The sequence below is a fragment of the Galeopterus variegatus genome, unplaced genomic scaffold (assembly GCF_000696425.1).
Source record: "Galeopterus variegatus unplaced genomic scaffold, G_variegatus-3.0.2 Scaffold1986, whole genome shotgun sequence".
Taxonomy (NCBI): domain Eukaryota; kingdom Metazoa; phylum Chordata; class Mammalia; order Dermoptera; family Cynocephalidae; genus Galeopterus; species Galeopterus variegatus.
In genome coordinates, this window is record NW_007728097.1 from 79,445 (window position 1) to 100,694 (window position 21,250).

Consider the following 21,250-nt stretch of genomic DNA (forward strand, 5'->3'; position numbering starts at 1 on the left):
CTGCAAAAAAAAAAAAAAAAAAATATATATATATATATATATATATATATATATTTATGTACATGTACATATATGATTTGTCATTAAGTATCTGTTCTCTAGTCCTTTTGTGCCTGTGCTTAGCAGCTGCTTTTCTATTTGGCCTTTTCAGCATAACTCACATTTTTATGTTCCATCGTGTTTTTGGCTTACAAGCATTGTAGGGATCTTCAGTATGTATTTCTCAAACTTGAATTTTTATTTTTTATTTTTATTTTTTTTTAAAAGATGACTGGTAAGGGGATCTTAACCCTTAGCTTGGTGTTGTTAGCACCACGCTTAGCCACTGAGCGAACCTGCCATCCCTATATAGGATCTGAACCCATGGCCTTGGTGTTATCAGTACGTCACTCTCCTGAGTGAGCCATGGGCCGGCCCTTCAAACTTGAATTTTTAAGTACCATATTGTAACTATAAGAAATTTAGAATGCTGCAGCAAAGAGATATAGAGAAGATTTATTGTCTATCATGTAGGAAGAAATTTATTTTTATCATGGGAGTAATACACTACAAAGTAAGCTAAGGTCATAGTGGGGTTGCATCACAATCGCTTACATCACATCTCTTTCCTGGTCATCCACATGCTTCCACAACTGCCTAAGTGCTAACATTTATTGAGTTGTGCTGGTGTTAAGAATTTTTCCTTATATTTTCTCATTTAATCTATATGCCAACTCTCTGAGAAAGGTGCTGTTATTACCTCCATTTTACAGACAAGGGCAGTGAATCTTGAGGAAGTTTAAATGACTTGCTCAGGGAAGCTTCCAAGTGACTGAGACCACACTTGACACCAAGCCAGACTTATATCCAGAGGATTGCTATTAGTCACTCTGATAGACCATCTCATTAGTTACTCATCATTGAGTACAGAAGACTATATCTATATAAATATGTAAGCATATATATATATTTTTTTTTTGGCAGCTGGCTGGTCCAGGGATCTGAACTCTTGACCTTGGTGTTACAACACTGTTCTAACCAACCGAGCTAACTGGCCAGCTCCCTTGTATTGGTATTTTTTAATACCCAACCTCCTCCTATTCACCATTTCTTCCTCCACTTGATAAGGGCCTTTCTACCTGTCTACCACTTTCTCAGGGCATGCAAATTCGTGTTCCTATACCTGAGTGCTCTTTTCTCTCTCTGTTTGAAAAGGAATATGTATGTATAAGTACAGTAGTCCCCCCTTATCCACAGCTTCACTTTCCATGATTTCAGTTACCCACAGTCTCTGAAAATATTACAGTATTTTGAGAGAGACCGCACTCACGTAACTTTGATTACAGTATATTGTTATAATTGTTCTGTTTTATTATTATTTATTGTTAATCTCATACTGTGCCTAATTTATAAATTAAAGTTTATCATAAGTATGTATATATAGGAAAAAATATAGTATATGTAAGGTTTGGAACTATTTGTGGTTTCGGGCATCCACTGGGGTCCTGGAGTATATCTCCATAGATAAAGGAGGCATACTCTGTTAGATTTTCTGTCTATCTTAGCTATCAACCAACCTACCATCTACAACCTGTGAAACCTTTGTATAGGTTAATGGTATACCTTTATACCATTTTGGTGAGTAATTGGCTTAATGGGTTGCTTCTTTGTACCTCTTCATATTTACACATGAGTGTATATGAAGATGAATACTATGGGTTTATTTTTTACTGGTTCAGATAAAGAGAGGATAACCTGGACACGCCATCACCCAGCTCTCTTTCTTCTTTATTAACTGATCTCAGGTAACAATGGATTCTTCAGAACTTATGGGAATTGGATAAAGGGCATAAAGAATAAGTATAATATGTAAAAATGAATATGCTAATGAAAAAATAAAAAAAAACTTATAGGAAACAGGAAACATCCTTCTAGGTAAAATGTTTCAGAAAATGGATACTCAGAAATTTTTTGTCCATCCATCTTATGTGATCATTAAAAAATCCACTTCTTGATAAATTAACTCTATTAACCAAGTAAATCACTTTGTAACTCTTTCATAATATGAGAAATATGAGAATTTAACCATTCTGAATTATATATCATAGTCACTAGATCAGTGATTCTCACCCTTTAGTGTGCCTAAGAATCATCTGGAATGCTTGCTAGTAATGCAGATTACTGGGCTTTATTCATCTTCAGGGATTCTGGTTCAGTAGAAATGAAAAGGGGCCCAAAATCTTCATTTTAACATGGTCCCAGATGATCTTGATGCAAATTGCCCTTAGATCTTGCTGAGAAACCCAACCAACAATCATGAAAATCTGCTTGTTTTTTTGCCTCAATTTGCTGTTTATTCGTACTCCTAGGGAATCTCTCAGACCCAGTATTGGGCGGGTCTGATCTCTCTTGAGCGGGTCTGATCTCTCTTGGGCATTCCTCTGATGGGTGTTTCTGGGGTGTCTGTTTGCCTTGTCAATGTCCTCAAGACTTGCAGTTAGAACAGTTCATGAACTAATTCATTTAAATTCAGTGAACTGAGTAATCGTCACTTAATCTAATTGCTGAGACAGGAAATTCTTCTCTTTATTTTCTCTTAATCCCAACTAACACTGAATCTTCTGTTTTTTTCTCACTTGATTGTTTGGTTCAATGAGAATTTTTTTTTTTTTTTTTTTTTTTTTAAAAGATGACCGGTAAGGGGCCTTGGTGTTATCAGCACCGCACTCTACCGAGTGAGCCACGGGCCGGCCCAATGAGAATTTTTTGAACTGGAACTTAATATATGTGTAGCTGCAGGGAGCCCCACTACCTAAGACACATTTTGGGGAAATTTAGTGATTCTCATCATAATAAAATAAAATGCTTGCCAGTAATTCCTACCTTTAGAGAGTAAAAAGCTTTTAATTGTTTTAGCTTTTCCAAATACGGAATGGTAAGGATCACACGCTCAGGGTAGAGACTTGCTGCCACTAGAACTTGAGCCTAGTCACACTCTGTTTAACACTTACCAGGTAATTTGAACCTTCAAGGAACCCTTGCTCTGTACCTCTTACTAGTCATTTCTCTTTTTTCAGAGCAGCCTTCCTTAATTTTCATTATCTAGACTTAGGGTATATGAAAGAAGAGGAGAAAAAAACCTAGGACAGGTATCTGCACCCACCAACTTCTGATATCAACTTCCATCAACATACAGGCTTAGTGCTGCCCAGATATTACCCTACCGGCCTTACCAAGACTAGACTCCCACCTCGTCTGCCTTGCAGGTAGAAAAGATAGTCAATAATCAGGAAAATTTAATTCGTAAAATATTTTGTGTGTGTGTGTGTGTGTGTGTGTATTTATTTATTTATTTTTAGCTCCCACAAATAAGTGAGAAGATGTGGTATTTCTCTTTCTGTGCCTGACTCGTTTCACTTAATATAATTCTGTCTAGGTCCATCCATGTTGTTGCAAATGGGAGTATTTCATTCGTTTTTGTAGCTGAGTAGTATTCCATTGTGTAGATATACCACATTTTCCGTATCCACTCATCCGATGATGGACATTTGGGCTGATTCCAGCTCTTGGCTATTGTGAAGAGTGCTGCAATGAACATTGGGAAACAAGTATACCTTCGACTTGATGATTTCCATTCCTTTGGATATATTCCCAGCAGTGGGATAGCTGGGTCGTATGGTAGATCTATCTTCAGCTGTTTGAGGAACCTCCAAACCATTTTCCATACTTTTTAAAGTATTTATTTTTTGGCAGCAGGCTGGTATGGTCATCTAATAAAAGGACTTTTAAAATTAACAAAACTCCGGGCCAGCCCGTGGCTCACTCGGGAGAGTGCAGTGCTGATAACACCAAGGCCCCGGGTTCGGATCCCATATCGGGATGGCCGGTTTGCTCACTGGGTGAGCGTGGTGCTGACAACACCAAGTCAAGTGTTAAGATCCCCTTACCGGTCATCCCTTAAAAAAAAAAAAAATTAACAAAACTCCTTTAAACATTAATCAATCCAACTAGCTTTTAGTACTTATTTAAAGTATATTCTTCATACTAACCAGTTAGGGACAATAATAGGGTAATCTTGGGACTAGAGAGTAGGTCCTTTATATTACTTATCACTGTACAAAACACGATGTATTTGAAAGAAAATGAGCCAAAACGCCAGGTACTGTTCAGGGTTAATTAAAGGAGGAAAACCTGCCGAGCTGCACTCAAAATGGTGGGGGCAGGCAGCTAGGAGTGTATACGCTCATATGGGTTGGTTGGCGCAAAAAACACAGGCGGGGAGGAGGAGGGAGTGCTGGTGTGTGGGATCAGGTTAACTATTGGTGCAGGTGTGGTGGGTAGGGGTGATGTAGTCAAGATGGGAGATACCTCTAGGCGGGAGGGGAAGGGTCTTTTGTCCGGGAAACCACGAGGTAGAGGTTTTTCCTTGTTTGAAGAAACCATGAGGTAGGGTAAAAGACTGGTGGCCATTTTGTACTCAATATGGTGCCAGTTGTGTCCATGATGAGGTCAGTCATATTCAAGGTGATGTGACCGTGTCCAAGATGGCGCCGGCCACGTCCAAGATCTGTCAGTATTATATATATAATGGGTTCCCCAAACATATCTATATCACTAACCTAGACATCCCCAGTATTTTATATCCAGTTGCTCACTGTGTTTTTCTCAAGATGTCCAAGTTACCAAATGAACTTGTCCAAAACTGAACTCCTAATCCTTTCCCCTAAACTTTCTTTCCTTAAGAGAAAGTCTTTCCCATTTCAGTTGATGGTAATTCCATCCTTCCAGTTGCTCAGGACAATCACTTTGGAATCATACCATGCACCTCTCTCTCTCAAGAACATCAAACTGATCAAAAAATAATTTCAGCAATGCCTTCAAAAGATATCCAAAATCCAACCACTTCTGGGGCCCGGCCTGTGGCTCACTCGGGAGAGTGCGGTGCTGATAACACCAAGGCCACGGGTTCGGATCCCATATAGGGATGGCCGGTTACCTCACTGGGTGAGCATGGTGCTGACAACACCAAGTCAAGGGTTGAGATCCCCTTACTGGTCATCTTTAAAAAAAAAAACAAAACAACAAAAAAACAAAATCCAACTACCTCATGCCACCTCCATGGCCACCATTCTAATTCAAGCTATTGTCCTTGCACTTGAATGATTACAATAGCCTATTAACTAGTTTCCCTGCTTCTGCCCTTGCCCCACTTCAGTTTATTCTCAGCACAGCAGCCAGAGTTATCCTTCCAACCCAAACCCACCTCTCTGACCTCATCTCCTAGACTCTCCTCCTTGCTTACTATGATAGGACCACACACTTGCTGTTACTTGAATACTCCAAACTTGCTCCTGGCTGAAAACCTTTGCATTTGCTCTTTCCTCTTCCTGGAATGCATTTCTCTCAGATATCCTAAAGGCTTTCTTCCTCACTTCCTTTAGGTCTTTACTCAAATGTCACCTACTTGGTGAAGGCTTTTCCAACCACCATATTTAAAGTTGCAAACAGTAGCCCCCACCCTCATACAATCCCTCCCAAACCCTACTCCTTGTTTTAGTTTCTGTTATAGTTCTTATTTTCATCTGATGCATTGTATTTTTACTTATTACATGATTTATTAGAATTTGAGCTTTATACAAGAAGGGACTTGTGTCTATTTTGTACACTCCTGTATACAAGTGCCTGTATATAGCACTTAGAATGGTGTCTGGAATATAGTATGTACTCAATAAATAGTTTCAAGATAAATGAATAGAGAGCTGTATGGTTATCTTATTCCAAAAGAAGCTTGGAGATTGCAAAATTCTGTAAGTTATCCAAGTTCTTTACAACCTACATTGGTGATTCTAATACCAGGAAGACAATTCAATATGACCTAAATGTTTATTCATTCATTGAGTGTTTTAACAAACATATGTTGTTAGTTAATCCATCAATAGCTATTTATATTGTGCCTACTAAGAGCCAAGTGCTTGTTTGGTACTGAGGAAGCAAAGATAAAGTCCTGCCCTTGAAGAGCTTGATGGTCCACTGGGAAGCAGATAAATAGCAGAAAATTATAGTATAATGAGAAGTGCTATGATTGTGTAGGAAATAATGAGGGAATAGCATAGGGCACAGAATGCCCTTGGGGTGGAGAAGAGTCAGGGATGGCTAGTTGAAGTGTGGATACTCAAGTTGATTCTTGAAGAACTAGTAAAAAATGGCCAGATGAATGATTGTATGAATGAATGTTGGCGAGACAGGATGGGATGGGACCAGAATGACCCCAAGGATCGAGAGGACTGCAGGGAAGAAAGTAGACATGGGCACAAACAGAGATTGTAGTTGTTGGAATAGAGGGAGGAAGGAGAGGGACAAACAGAATTTGAGGACATTCCTGGCTGCTACCTTATCTTTTTCTGTGAAGTAGGGATAGTGTTCATCTGCAGTGAGTGAGGGGGTAACCATTTGAGAGCATTAAAATACAGTGAACTCTTGGTTGATTATTTTGTGGGTATTGTTTCAAAACCTTAGCTAATGACTTCCATAAAGTTAATGTGTTTTTATATCAAATTTTTATTTGAAATAACCTTTCATGAAAAATGAATATTGCATAAATCTCTTTAACCGCTTTTGTCTAGTCCACAGTGGAAGGGTTATATTTTATTTTAGAACACATGTAAAACAGTTGACGGGACTTTGTTTTCCAGGTTCCTACTATAATGTTATCCGGGTTCCTCCAGAGAAGATGAATGTTGGGGAGACAATCAGTGGGGCCCAGGTGATATGTTCTATTGCTTCTGCAGAGAGGAGGAAGCCTTCTTACTATCATAGCTTTGGTAAGTCCACAGATAAGGCCCTGCCTTAATATTGTAGCAGAAGGAGTAGTTTTGGCAATTGCTATGTCAATAATTTGTCAGAGTATGGTCATAATGAGACCAAGGTTGCATTTTAATGCCAGTTAAGTTTATTCTGTTTAGTCATGTACTCCTTACCCTAACCAGCTGACCACTTGAAAAGATATAATTGCTTTAGGACAAGCAATTACTGAAAAATTAACTGGCAGAATTAAAAATTTTAGGTGACTTTAAAGCCCATAAATAATAATCACACATGAAGTGGTCTTGACTATATTTTTTGAGGGAAATTCATATTCTATATATATATGGCCTCAGCTTTTACTCAGAATATTTATTTTCTGTGTTCTAAGCCATTATAGCCAGACTGATCCTGGATCCTTACTCCTAGAAGAAATAGGAAAAGGATTAAGGAATAAATGTACAGATCAGAAGTGACACTTTAATAGTATGATTCTTTACTTTGTTCCTAAACCAAAACAATTTAAAAAGCAAAGAAAAATTTAAAAAAAGCAAGCGAGGACATTCAACCCAAACTATTCTAAGTAGTTCCTCTTTTGATGTAGGAACAGGAAATATGTATAACAAAGCTGGGAAACAGTAAAGAAATATGTCTGGCTGGCATTTGTTTAAGTCAGCATTAATATGTTCAAGTGTTCAGACAAGTCCTGTCACATTTAAGACAACTCTAGTTTGCCAAATAACATTTAATGTTTGCTGGAACCTTTTAGGAATGACAAGGAACTACATAATCTTCATTGAACAACCTATAAAGATGAATCTGTGGAAAATTTTCACTTCTAAAATTCGGGGAAAGGCCTTTTCAGATGGAATAAGCTGGGAACCCCAGTGTAATACGCGGTTTCATGTGATGGATAAACACACTGGACAGGTGGAGTATTTTGAGAATATTTATCATGAAAATGGTTGGACATGAAGGCAAATCTCTATCTGGCTGATTTTGACCTTCATTGGGCATTACTTGCATAAGACACTCTTTCTTTCTTTCTTTCTTTTTTTTTTTCTTCTTCATAAGGCACTCTTAATCAAGGATATTACCTTCTTCCGTAGGTTGGGCTAGCTATTTACTAATTTGCACAGTGGATTTTGCATATTACAGAATTATAGGAAATGATTTTATCCTTTTAATTATCGGATTCAATTAAAATGGCATATGGGAAACCCTCTTAGCATGGGTTTTTCCATATCATAATAGTTGCTAGAAAAGGTATTGTTCACACAGAGATCTTCTGTAACTTTTGCATTGATTCTTTATTTAGCTGCTTCTATGACTTCCTGATATGGGAATATGATAATCCTATCAGAGTCAAGCATGTTGGTTGAATACCTTTTTATACTCCTGATTAATAACACTACTATGTCTACTTTTCACCTCTCTAAAGAGAGAGTATCCTAAATTTAACCTATCGGAATTTCACTACAAAAATAACATTTTAGTAATGAGTACACTTTTCAATGAGTTAGTCACTTAATTTATCATAAGCATATTAAGCAGCAGTATTTTCTATTTAACCATGCAGTTAAAATCCAGGATTTATTTATTCTTCAAAACTTTGGACCATATTTCATGAGGACTTTTAAGTTAGTTGTAATAGTTGGTTGTTCTATATCAAATAGCCCTAATTCATTGATTAATATGAGATGACTTAAGCAAGGATGCTTAAATCAAAGCGTATTTGCTTCTACGGTCTAGATTCTACTTTTTTTTATACCTACTGGGCCAGCCACTTAAAGGGGGAGAATCTTCTTAATTTTCTTAATTTGAGCTTTGTGGATCTGTTTTCTAAAGGAAAAAATAAAAGAAAATGTCTCTTTTTCATTGTTTGTGTTTTGCCCAGCAGCTTCTTCCAGGGATGTATTACAGCAAACCTTTTGTTACTTTTCATCAAATCAATGCCTTTGAGGATCAGGGCAGCGTTGTAATTGATTTGTGCTGTCAAGATAATGGAAGAAGCCTAGACATTTACCAACTACAGAATCTCAGAAAAGCCGGCAAAGGTCTTGATCAGGTAAACATTTTTGATTTGTCAGGAATTGTCAAAATCATTTGGAACTAGCCAGGATCTGGCTTTCACTTTGAAATTACCTGTTTCTCTTGCCCTCTTGTGGCAAATATGGAGAGAGAGTAGTTTTAAAGTATTGAAAACACAGCTTCATCATTTATTTATTTAATATTAAAAAATAATTTGAAGTGGCTTACCTAATACTTAATAAATAAAAAGCATGGCAAAGACAACTAAGGTAGGTGTTTTGAAGAATTGTGATTAGTTCCTTTTACATTTAAGTACTAAATATACTTAAGTTTCCTGGAAGGGATAGCAAAATGGACTATAAGCCTATCAGTGAATTTAGCTGAAGAGATTCACTTTTTACTGATACTGAATACAAGGTAAAAAAATTTTCCTTGAATTATGTAATGTAGATCATCTTCAGCTATAGTTTTATTTTTCAGCTGTAGTTTTATTTATTTTTATTTTTTATTTATTTTTATTTTTTTTTAAACATGACCGGTAAGGGGATCTTAACCCTTGACTTGGTGTTGTCAGCACCACGCTCAGCCAGTGAGCGAACCGGCCATCCCTATGTGGGATCCGAACCCGGGGCCTTGGTGTTATCAGCATCGCACTCTCCCGAGTGAGCCACGGGCCGGCCCGTGTAGTTTTATTTTTAAATATTAAAAAAACATTACTTATTACATTTACTAATACTTACTAAGATTACTTATTATATAACTTTATGGTAGGTCTTGATATCTGTAGTGTAAGTCTTTAGCTTTTTTTTTTTAAGATTGCCTGGGTTTTTCTAGGCTTTTTGCATTTCCATAAATTTTAGATTCAATTTGTCAGTTTTTACAAAGAAAAAAAAACCTGATTGGGACCATATGGCAACTATGATCAATTTGGGGATAACTGACATCTTACAGTATTGAGTCTTTCAATCCATGAATATGGACTATTTTTCCATTTATTTGAGTCTTCTTTAATTTCTCTCAGTAATGTTACAGTTTTCAGTGTAAGGATATTACATATGTTTTGCTAAATTCATTCCTAGGCATTTTGTGTGTTTTGAAATTACCGTAAATGGTATCTTTTTTTTCTTTTTTCTTTTTTTTTTTTTGTGGCTGGCTGGTACAGAAATTGAACCACTCTTGTGGTATTATCAGCATCATGCACTAACCAACCGAGCTAACCAGCCAGCCCTCCAGTTTTTTTGTCATTGATTAGTAGCTTAATTTTACTGTTTGATTTTAATCTTTTGAAATTTATTGAGATTTGCTCTGTAGCCTCTCATAAGGTCATTTTTTTAGTGTTCCATGTGTATCTTAAAAGAATCATATTCTGCATTTTGGATGTAGTGTTTCATATATGTCAATCATGTCATATTTGTTAATAATATTGTTCAGATATTCTCTGTCCTTATTGATCTCTGTGTGTTTGCTATATCAATTATTGAAAGCTATATTAAAGTACCTTACTTAGAGTATGGATTTTTCTATTTCTCTATCTAGTTCTGCTAATTTTTGTTTTACCTGTTTGGTGCTCTGTTATTATGTGCATACAAATTTAAAATTGTTTTATCTTTTTTTAATTTGTTTTGCCTTTCTAGTTTATTGAACATTCATCTCTGAGTAATGTTTTTTGCCTTAAAGTCTACTTTTTGCTTACTGTTTGCATGCTATAACTTTTCTATCCTTTTACTTTCAATCCTTCTAAATATGTATTTTGTAAGCAGCATGTATTCCAAAAATGCATTGTGCTAATCCCTGACTTTTTTTTTTTTTTTGTCCTTTCTGAGACCGGCCACACCGCGCTCAGCCAGTGAGCGCTGCGAGCGCACCGGTCATCCCTATATAGGATCCGAACCCGCGGCGGGGAGTGCTGCTGCGCTCCCAGCACCGCACTCTCCTGAGTGCACCACAGGCTCGGCCCTGATCCCTGACTTTTAATTGGAGCATTTAGTTGAATCAGTCACTAATATACTGGGGTTTAAATATGCTATCTTATTTGCTTCCTATGTGTCACTAGTTCTTTTCCTCTCTCCTTTCTTACCTTCTCTGGATTGGCTGAGTATATTTTATTTCATTTCCACCTCCCTTCCCCCAAACCTCACCCTCTTCCCATTAGCTTGGTAGTTATACATTCTTTTATTACTCTTCTAGAAGTTATTTTAGAGATTTCAATATGCACTCTTGATTTATCAAAATATATTATAAATTGGTCCTTACTTCTTTCCAGACATGCAAGGACTCTGCAACACTAACTTCACTTATTCTACTCCTGATTTATATGCTACTCTTCTTGTATATATTAATTTTCTTTCTCTATTAGACTCTACAAGGCATTATTATTATTGTTGCTTTCCCCATATATATACTTTGTTTGTTGCTCTTAATTTCTTCCAGCATCTCTGAGCTTTCCGTCTGGAAGCATTTTCCTCTGACTGAAGAATATCCTTTAATATTTCCTTTAGTTCAGATATGCTGGTGATGAAATCTCTGTTTGTCAGAAAAATATTTTTATTTTACCTTACTTATTGGAAGGCTGTTTTTATTGGATAAAGAATTCTGTGTTTCTAATTATTTTAGTAAAAGGTGAAAGATTTATTTGATCTGAAAAGAAACCAGAGTATTAGTTTAATTATTTTCTTTTGATACTTTAAAAATATCATTTTATTGTTTTCTGGTTTCTGTTGAGAAATCAATTGTTCATCTAGTCTTTGCTCCTTTGAAGTTGATTATTTTCCCTCTCTGTTTTTAAGATTTTCTCATTGGATTATGATATTTTAATATGCTTTTCTTTTAATTCATTTTACTTGGGGTTTTTAGGGATTCTGGAATCTGTGGTTTGATATCTTTCATTAGTTTTGAAAAATTTCACCCATTATTTCTTCAAATTTTGCTTCTGCTAAATCCTTTCTCTCCTTTTTATTCTGGAACTGCAGTACATGTTACCCCCTTTTCACTCTATCCCTTTGTTCTTTTTAGTATTTCCCATTCTTTTCTTTCTCTAAGCATGGTTTCCTTGGATATTTTTTTCTTATCTATCTTACTGTTCAAACAGTTTCTCTTCAGCTGTGTCTCTTCTGCTGTTAAACCTAATCAAATTAATTGCTGCTTTCAGTTCTAGAATTTTGATTTGATTCTCTTTTACAATTTATAATTCTCTGCTACAATTCTCAATTTGAAAGAGTTTCCTCAAATGTATTCAGAATAGTTAAAGTCTGATAACTTTATTATCTGGGGCCTCTGTGGCTCTTTTTCTATCATCTGTTGTTTATCTCGGCTTTTAATCATGTTCTCTTTTTTCATGTGCTGATTATTTTTCATATCCAGAATATTGTGTTTGAAAATCTATAGAAATATTTTGAGACCCAGGATGATGTTATACTCTTCTAGAGAAGTTTTTCATTTGTTTGTATAATTTGAAGCAGGATTCAGTCCCTGCAGGAGCTTGCCTATTTCTTGTTTACTTCGATTCTTAGGGTACAGACCTATGAAGTCTCAACCCAAAGGACTAGAGGTTTACTAGGCCTTCCTCTTTTTGGCAGAACCTGAAATCTAACTTTTGTCCCTCTAGTCCGTAAAAACTATCAAAATCTCTTCTCATTAAGGTTGAGGGGTAGGGAAGTTGGTGTGGCTACAACCTTATAAAAGTGTACATGAAGGATCTGTGTGGTGATGGAACTGTTCCATATCTTGAGTGTGGTGGTGGTCACATGAATTCACACATGATGAAATAGCATAGAACTAAAACACACACACACACACACACACACACACACACACACACACACACAGCGAATGCATGTTTAACTGGCGAAACCTGAATTAGTTTGGTGAATTGTATCAATGTAAGTTTTCCAGTTGTGATATTGTATTATAGTTATGCAAAATGTTATCACTGGTGAAACTGGGTGGGATCTCTCCATATTCTTTCACTTTTTTTTCATGGTAAAATATATGTAACATAAAATTTATCATTTTAAATGTTTTTAGGTGTACAATTCAATGGCATTAAGTACATTTACAATGTTGTGCAACCATCACCACTATCCTTTTCCAGAATATTTTCATCATCTCAGAAATTTGTACCTATTAAATAATAGCTCCCTATGCTCCTCTCCCTCCAGTCCATGGTAACCTCTATTTTACTTTCTGTTTCTATGAATTTGCCTATTCTGGTACTTCATATAATATTTGTTCTTTTGTGTCTAACTTATTTAACTTAGCATAATGTTTTTAAGTTTCATCCATATTGTAGCATCTGTCAGAATTTCATTCCTTTTAAAGATCGAATAATATTCCATTTTAAGTGTGTAGTACATTTTATCTATTCACTTGTTGATAAATATTTGGGTTTTCCCTACCTTTTGGCTATTACAAGTAATGCTGCTATGAACATTGGCATACAAATGTCTGTTTGAGTTTCTCTTTTCAATTCTTTTTGGTATATACTTAGAAGTGGAGTTGCTAGATCATGTAATTATTCTTTGTCTGGCTTTTTAAGGAACTGCTGAACTGTTTTCCACAGTAGCCACACCGTTTTATTCCCACCAGGGATGCACAGAAATCCAGTTTCTTCACATTACTACCAATATTTGTTATTTTCCATTTTTTTCTTTAAAGTTTTATTTATTTTTTTTAATAATAGCCATCCTAGTGGGTATGAAGTGGTATCTCATTTGTATGGTTTTGATTTGTATTTCTGTAATAACTAATGTTGTTGAGCATCTCTTTAGGGCCTTGGGAGAAAGTTGCTTCCAATATCTAGTTCATCTCTGTGGGTTTCCTTTTCCTCTCAAATCTTGTCCCCAGTATTCTTCACTGCCTTTTTAGCTCACTGATGCCTTCAAACAGCTGTTTTAAACATTTTGTCCAGCTTCTCTTGCTGTTCTCAATGGATAGTTGCTCCACATTACCTAATCCATCATTAGTGGAAGTCTGTTTTTGTTTCGCTACGATTTTGTAAAAGAAAAAAAAAGGTTTAAATATAATTAAAATTACTTTAAAAAAGCTCTTTATGGAACTTAAGCATAGCACTAAATCTTTACTGAGTAGAAACATTTTACTGGGTAAAAACATATTATCTCCATGAGATGAATGAATGGAAATGATCATTTACATAAGTAGGAATGCCAATAATGTCGACTGGATATAAATTATTGGGACATGCTATTATCCTGTGAATGACAATTTTTTCATTTGTTTCTTTCTCTCTCCTGAACAGGTCTATAATTCATTAGCCAGATCTTTCCCTCGAAGATTTGTTTTGCCCTTAAATGTCAGCTTGAATACGCCTGAGGGAGAGAACCTCAGTCCATTGTCCTATTCTTCAGCCAGTGCTGTGAAACAGGCTGATGGGAAGGTATGTCATGAATGGACATTAGACTAAGACTTTGAACTTTAGTGGTATTACTTGATTCGTGGGCTGTTCTCCAGAATGTTGGATGCCCCATAGGTTTGTAACATTCAGCTGAGCAGAGTAAGAGTAATGGAACCTTGCTTGTGTAAGAATTGCAGAAAATGGGTGGAAATGACCACTGTGTTTACTATCCCTTTTGTGTTTTCAAACAGACATATGCAACTTTCTAATAGTCGTGGAATGTTCTAGGCATTTGAGATTGGCCTTGACTGTCTCACCTTTTAGATAATTTGTACTTACCACAGGCATATCATTGTGCAGCTATCAACATCTTAGCTTTAGTAGAATTAAAAAGCCCACTTCCACCTCCTATGCCATTTGACAGCTTATTCACAATATCTGATAATCTTTATGCATTCATATACATGATGGAAAGAGAAACAACATAAAAAATATGTAACCTCAGTTTCTAAGTCTTGTCACAAGCTCTTATAGGGTATTATCCCCCTCACTGACCTACATTGAAGAAAATAAATGAGAATTAAGCATCCATTACAAATTCTTTTGGGACCTCTTTTAGATCTGGTGCTCTCATGAAAATCTACATCACGAGGATCTAGAGGAGGAAGGAGGCATTGAATTTCCCCAGATCAACTATAGCCAATTCAGTGGCAAGAAGTATAATTTCTTCTATGGCTGTGGCTTTCGGCATTTGGTGGGAGATTCTCTGATCAAGGTTGATGTGGTGAACAAGACACTGAAGGTGACAAAAATCTCTTTTCTGAACTTTTCAAAGACCTATTATGCCTTTTGAATTAGTTTCTTTAATATTTAAGTAGTTCAGTCAGTTTCTTTTATTAAGTTTGAGGTATCTTGCCTCTAAGGAATCTAAATGAACCCCAAGCCCAGAAAAATAATTCTGTGCTTGATTTTGATGTCATTTTGGAAGAAACCATGGAGTTAAGGTTGTTGGGACACCCATTGTTTTAGTCGGTTTCTGTTGCTTACAACAAAATACCTGGAACTGGGTATTTTATAAAGAAAATGAAATTTATTGCTTACAGTTTCTGAGGCTGGGAAGTCCAAAGTCCATCTGGTGGTGGTGACAGTGACCCAGGGGTCTCACATTGCAAGATGGTGGGAGCAGAGAGAGAGAAAGACAGACTCTTCTCTTCTTTTAAAACCCTCAGAACCATGCCCCTGACCACCACTTTTAATCCATTCACTACTGCAGGGTCCTACAATCCAATCACCTCTTCAAGGCCCCACCTTTCAATTACCCTAACATGATTTCTCACCCTCTTAACAGTCACAGTAGGGGCTAAGTTTCTAATACATAAAACTTGGAGAACACAATTCAAGCTTCAGTAAGTTTTGGGGGGATGTAATTAAATCAGTATAGCCATATTTCACATAGATGGGAAATTCTAATCAATCAAATTGTGTTTGATGGTAATGGAATCTAGGACTGCAAAAGCTTCCTCTCTATATGTATTCAATGCAGTAAGACTGATTCTTTTTTTTTTTTTTTTTAAAAGATGACCGGTAAGGGGATCTTAACCCTTGATTTGGTGTTGTCAGCACCACGCTCAGCCAGTGAGCGAACCGGCCATCCCTATATGGGATCCGAACCCGGGGCCTTGGTGTTATCAGCACCGCACTCTCCCGAGTGAGCCACCGGGCCGGCCCAGTAAGACTGATTCTTTTTTTTTTTTTTTAAAAGATGACCGGTAAGGGGATCTTAACCCTTGATTTGGTGTTGTCAGCACCACGCTCAGCCAGTGAGCGAACCGGCCATCCCTATATGGGATCCGAACCCGGGGCCTTGGTGTTATCAGCACCGCACTCTCCCGAGTGAGCCACCGGGCCGGCCCAGTAAGACTGATTCTTGCTGTTGCAATATTCACGCTGAGAGTAGCACAAGCTATAGAAAGCTTCCCAATCACAACTGGCCTTTTACCAAATATTTTTTTTTTTGGGACTTGCAGGTTTGGAGAGAAGATGGCTTTTATCCCTCAGAACCTATTTTTGTTTCAGTACCAGGAGTCAATGAAGAAGATGGTGGGGTTATTCTTTCTGTGGTGATCACCCCCAAGCAGGTAAATATACATCCCTGTCTTTAAAGAGAAAAGCAGCACTAAGCCATTTGGGGTTATATTTAGTGATGCTGTAGATAGTTTACTTTGATTCCAATATGGCACCTTTTCTCTTTTCTTCTTACTATCTACATACATTTTAATTACAATCCATATTTTATTATTGTTTTAAAGTTCTATTTGTAGGACCATAATAATAATTCACATATGCATTGGGATTTGTAATTTAGGGACTACTTTCATACATATTATCGTATTGAGTCATCAAAACAACTTTGTGGGACACAATTTTACACACGTGGAATTTGTACCTTGAAGAAGTTGAATAAGACTTGCAACAGATAGGATAGTGGCAAAGCCAGTATTTAAATCTAAGCCTTCTGACTTCTAGACTAATGTTCACACTACGGCCTGTGCTGCCAGTTTCAGTGAACTGTCCTCAAAGTCCAATGTCATAAGTTCTGGACTAGTGTCTTGATAATGTTGCTTACTATCTGATTTCTTGTCCAGGACAATCTTGTGGTAAATAGGTTCACTTTGAGTACCAGGTTTGATCAACTGTTAGTGGCTTCCTGGGGTGTAGGATTCTAAGGTCTTTTAAGGGTTTAGGGGGAAAAGTGCTGTGATTAATTAGTGATGTCTGCCATGGGCTTAAGAGGACTTAATCCTCATGCCATGCACTTGTTATTCCTGTAATTAGATCAGGGAAAATCTCAGTCTCCCTTTCAATGCTGCCCTTTGAATAGCTCCAACATAACACAAAATAGAGGTGTTTCTAATTTGGAAGAAAGAGATTCTATGTCTCTTAGGAGATTAGAAAGGGGCAAGTAAAAAGATCATTAAACTCAAAGAGATCCTTTGAAGGTGATTGATATAAACAACTTAATTTCTTTGCTCTAGGCATGAAATTCTTCGGCCATAATTTCCTTTTCAGTCCAGCTCAAGAATTCAGCAGTGAGTAGATAGGCGAGGCACTGTGCTAGTGCTGGGGATAGACATGAAGATGAATAAGACATGGTCTCTCTGTTAGAAATTTTAAAGCCCAGTGGAGAAGACAGACAGATTTTTGATGAAAAAAAGAGGAAATTTTCAGTGTTGTCTTTCCTTTTCTAGAATGAAAACAATTTTCTCCTAGTCTTGGATGCCAAGAACTTTGAAGAACTGGGCCGAGCAGAAGTACCTGTGCAAATGCCTTATGGGTTCCATGGCACCTTTGTACCCATCTGATGGGACAACCACAAGGTCTGGGAACTAGGTTTAAAACGAGTGTGCTCTGTACAAAAGAGAGAGCAAAAAGGGCACACCACCTCTCAAACCATAGACGTTTGGTTTTTAAATTTCTATTAAAAACAGAATTCATGAGATAATTATGGTTTTATATTTTCTTAGCATTTTTCCTTGAAATCATTAAGCTAGTGTTAATACAATCTTTTGAAGAGAGTTTCAAATTTACATTAATTGCATATATCTTCCCCTAGGTAATGATAAGAATATGAAACTGAGTCATTACCACCATCAGATAGGTGGGTGACAGAGGTCCTGGGAGAAGAAATACAAATAATCATAGAAAATGGACTTTGAATATAGATCTGAAAAGCACCTTGTTCTTTCCATCACACTCTGCCTGTTACTGTTGGTCCGATGGTACTCAGAAGACAGGAAGTCTGCTGTATCATGCTTGGAGGCTTCTTCTAAACTGGCTGTTTCTCTGACATCCACAGCAGATGCTGTTGCAGTTGCACAACCCTCCTGTGGACTATCTGCTACCACCCCCCAGCCCACCCCCAGCTTAGCCTTGGGAGGTTGTTGTTTTGAAGGACATCACTAAAATCAGGCATTTTTCTAGTCTCCACGTGTATTGATTGATGAAAAGTCAGTAGTTCTTCATTTTGTTGAGTAACAGGCGGCACTACAGACCATATAATCTTCACATTTCTAAACACCAGGTTTTACTAAGAGCCCTAAACAGCCTAGATCTATCACTTAAACCATACTCTTGCCAACACCCTCAAAATTCCTTGTTCCCTTTTCCTTCAGTTATACTCCCTGCCCTTGGCTGAACTCTAACCCAGGACCAGTTAAACTGTCCATGCTACCTCTGCATGTTGAACGTTGGTGCAGAGGGCCCCCAAACGTGTAATTTGGGGCACCTGTGAACTCATGTTAGGCTCTTTGCACAGTCCTGGACCAACATAGTGAGTTCCTTCTCTAATTTTCCTTAAAAGTTATTTCAGACTTCACAAACCCTATCTCATTTAGTGAAGTGTTCTATACATACAAATGTCACGTGCAGGGGTTGCACTGTGGCAATAAAATAAAAGGCCTTAAGTTCCACGTCTGGGTTTATGAGACACAGAAGACAACAGCAGGTGTAGAATGGCAAGAAGATACCTAAACAGAACTAATATGAGGGGACTTCAAAAAGTTGGTGGAAAAATGGAATTAAAAGATAAAAGTAAGAAATATAAACTTTAATTCTCAACATAAGCGCCATGAAGTTTATGGCATTTTTGTAAGCAATTATAGCAGCCATATAGTCCATCACTAAAGAACCAAAGGTCTTGGGAATTTAACCATGTCAGTGCAGCCCCCCCCCCTTTTTTTTAAACGTTATTAACGGAAGAAAAATGGGTATACTTTAAAGATTTTTTAGGAAACAAAAAGATGTCAATAGGAGCCAAATCAGGACTGTAAGGTGGATGCCTAATGATTTCCCATAGAAATTCTTGCAAAATTTCCCTTATTTGATGAGAGGAATGAACACAGGAGCATTGTCATGGTGAAGAAGAACTCTCTGGCGAAGCTTTCCGTGGTGTTTTTCTGATAAAGCTTTGACTAACTTTCTCAAAACACTCTCACAATAGACAGCTGTTATTGCTGTTTGGTCCTCCAGAAAGTCAACAAGCAAAATGCCTTGAGCATCCTGAAACACTGTTGCCTTGACCATTGCTCTTGGCTAGTTGGCTTTTACTTTGACTGGACCACTTCCTGCTTTTGGTACTTTGTCTTCAGGATCACACTGGTAAAGCCATGTTTCATCTCCTGTTACAATTCTTCAGGGAAATGCTTACATTTGTTTAGGATTTCCATAGAAAGCTCTGCTCTTGTCTGCAGCTGATCTGGACACAACAGTTTTGGTACCCACTGAGTGGAAAGTTTGCTTGACTTTAATTTTTCAGTCAGAATGGTATAAATGGAACCAACTGAGATGTCTGTGGTATTGGTTATTATTTCTGTTAATCATTGTTCCTCTTCAATTAGGACATGTATAAAATTAATTTTGTCCTCTCAAATTGATGTGGATGGTTTGCTGTTGTGGGCCTCATTTTCAACATTGTTTTGTCTCTTCTTAAAATGAGTTATCCATTTGTAAACTGATTTCTTTGGGGCATTGTCTCCATAAACGTTTTGTAAAGCAACAGTGATTTCACCATTCTTCCACCCAAGCTTCACCATAAATTTGATGTTTGTTCTTGCTTTAATTTTAGCAGAATTCATATTGCTCTGATAGGGGCTCTTTTATTAGTGCCTCACACTAGATTCTGTTCAGACATGTTATAAAAACTTAAGAGTTTATTTTGTTGCAAAAAATATTTTAAATCCACCTACAGTTTTTTTATAATATGCATTTTCCATGAACCTTTTTTTTTTTTTTTCCTTTTTGTCTTTTTTCGTGACCGGCAACGGATTGCAACCCTCAGTGTTGCGCCCGTACCGGACCGGGACCGGCAACGGGATCGCAACCCTCGGCGTTGCTCCCGCACCTCGCTCAGCCAGTGAGCGGCCGGTCTGTATGTGGGATCCGAACCCTCGGCGGGAGCGCCGCCGTGCTTCCCAAGAGGGCCGGCCCCCTTCCATGAACCTTTGAAGACTCCTTGAAAAGCAGATGCAAGAGCATAAAGCCTAAGGTAACCACAGCAACATAACTCCTTTGATATTTCACAGAAGTCCCTGAAAAGGCATGCATTGTACTTTCTCAGAGGGTGAGGGAGACTCTGGTTGTCCTCTGGGAAGTACACAGATCTGATCGTGTCTTTTTTCTGTTTGTAAACCTTTTCTCCATCGTAATATACAGGGAGTGAAGTTCAAACATATGAGGGTACTCCAAAAATTTTGTGGAAAAGTGGAATTAAAAGATAATGCAAATCTTTCCACGGACTTTTTGAAGTATCCTTGTATAAAGTTAGCAGCATGTGATGGTTAATTCTAGGTGTCAACTTGATTAGATTAAGAAATGCCAAGAAACCTGGTAAAGCTATCTTTTTAGGTGTGTCCATGAAGGTGTTTCCAGAAGAGATTAGCAGGAGAGTCTGAGTGGACTTGGTGGGGAAGATGCATCCCCAATATGGCTGGAAACCATTCAATCTGCTGGGGACCCAGAGAGAACAAAAAACGGAAAAAAGGAAAATCATTCTCTCTCTATATGCTGGAGCTAGGATACACTCTTCTCTCCTGTCCGTGGACATCGGAGCATGAGACTTCAGCTTTTGGGTTCCAATATTTACATGAAGGACACCATTAGCTTCTCTGGTTCTGAGGCTTTGGACTTGGGCTTAGCCATGCTACCAATATCCAGTTTGCAGACAGCCTATCGAGGGACTTCTCTTCACAATCGCATGAGCTAATTCTCCTAATAAATCTCTCATATTTATATCATATCCTATCAATTCTGTCTAGAGAGCCCTGACTAATACACAGTATAATCATAAAATTTTGACTTAGGATGCCAGAATTCTGCGCTGGGAGAGAAAACTCAGTTTCTTGAAGGAGAAGAAAAAAAGAATCAGTGACATTTTATAATCTAGGCACATAAGCCTGGTAATCCAAGGCAGAAAGTTCTGGTAGAATTGAATAAGCATATGACCAAGGCTCAAAGCATAGGCAGGGCCTCTTTCTCTCCCTAATCCGAACTCTTATCACTAGCCAGTGTCCAGAGACTGAAGGAAAGGAAGTA

At 37.5% G+C, this 21,250-nt stretch overlaps 1 protein-coding gene across 1 annotated transcript in view; it reads left to right on the forward strand.

Moving 5' to 3' along the window:
* The window catches only part of BCO2 (beta-carotene oxygenase 2), a 34,996-nt gene extending 16,366 nt beyond the window's left edge, over positions 1-18,630 (forward strand). Inside the window, exons 6-12 of the mRNA XM_008579947.1 lie at positions 6,672-6,800; positions 7,550-7,710; positions 8,681-8,848; positions 14,066-14,203; positions 14,781-14,963; positions 16,189-16,299; positions 17,410-18,630. Of these exons, the coding sequence (XP_008578169.1) occupies positions 6,672-6,800; positions 7,550-7,710; positions 8,681-8,848; positions 14,066-14,203; positions 14,781-14,963; positions 16,189-16,299; positions 17,410-17,523 (1,004 nt within the window). The 3' untranslated portion in view covers positions 17,524-18,630. The remainder of the gene's footprint in view (positions 1-6,671; positions 6,801-7,549; positions 7,711-8,680; positions 8,849-14,065; positions 14,204-14,780; positions 14,964-16,188; positions 16,300-17,409) is intronic.
* The last annotated feature ends 2,620 nt before the right edge of the window (positions 18,631-21,250 follow it).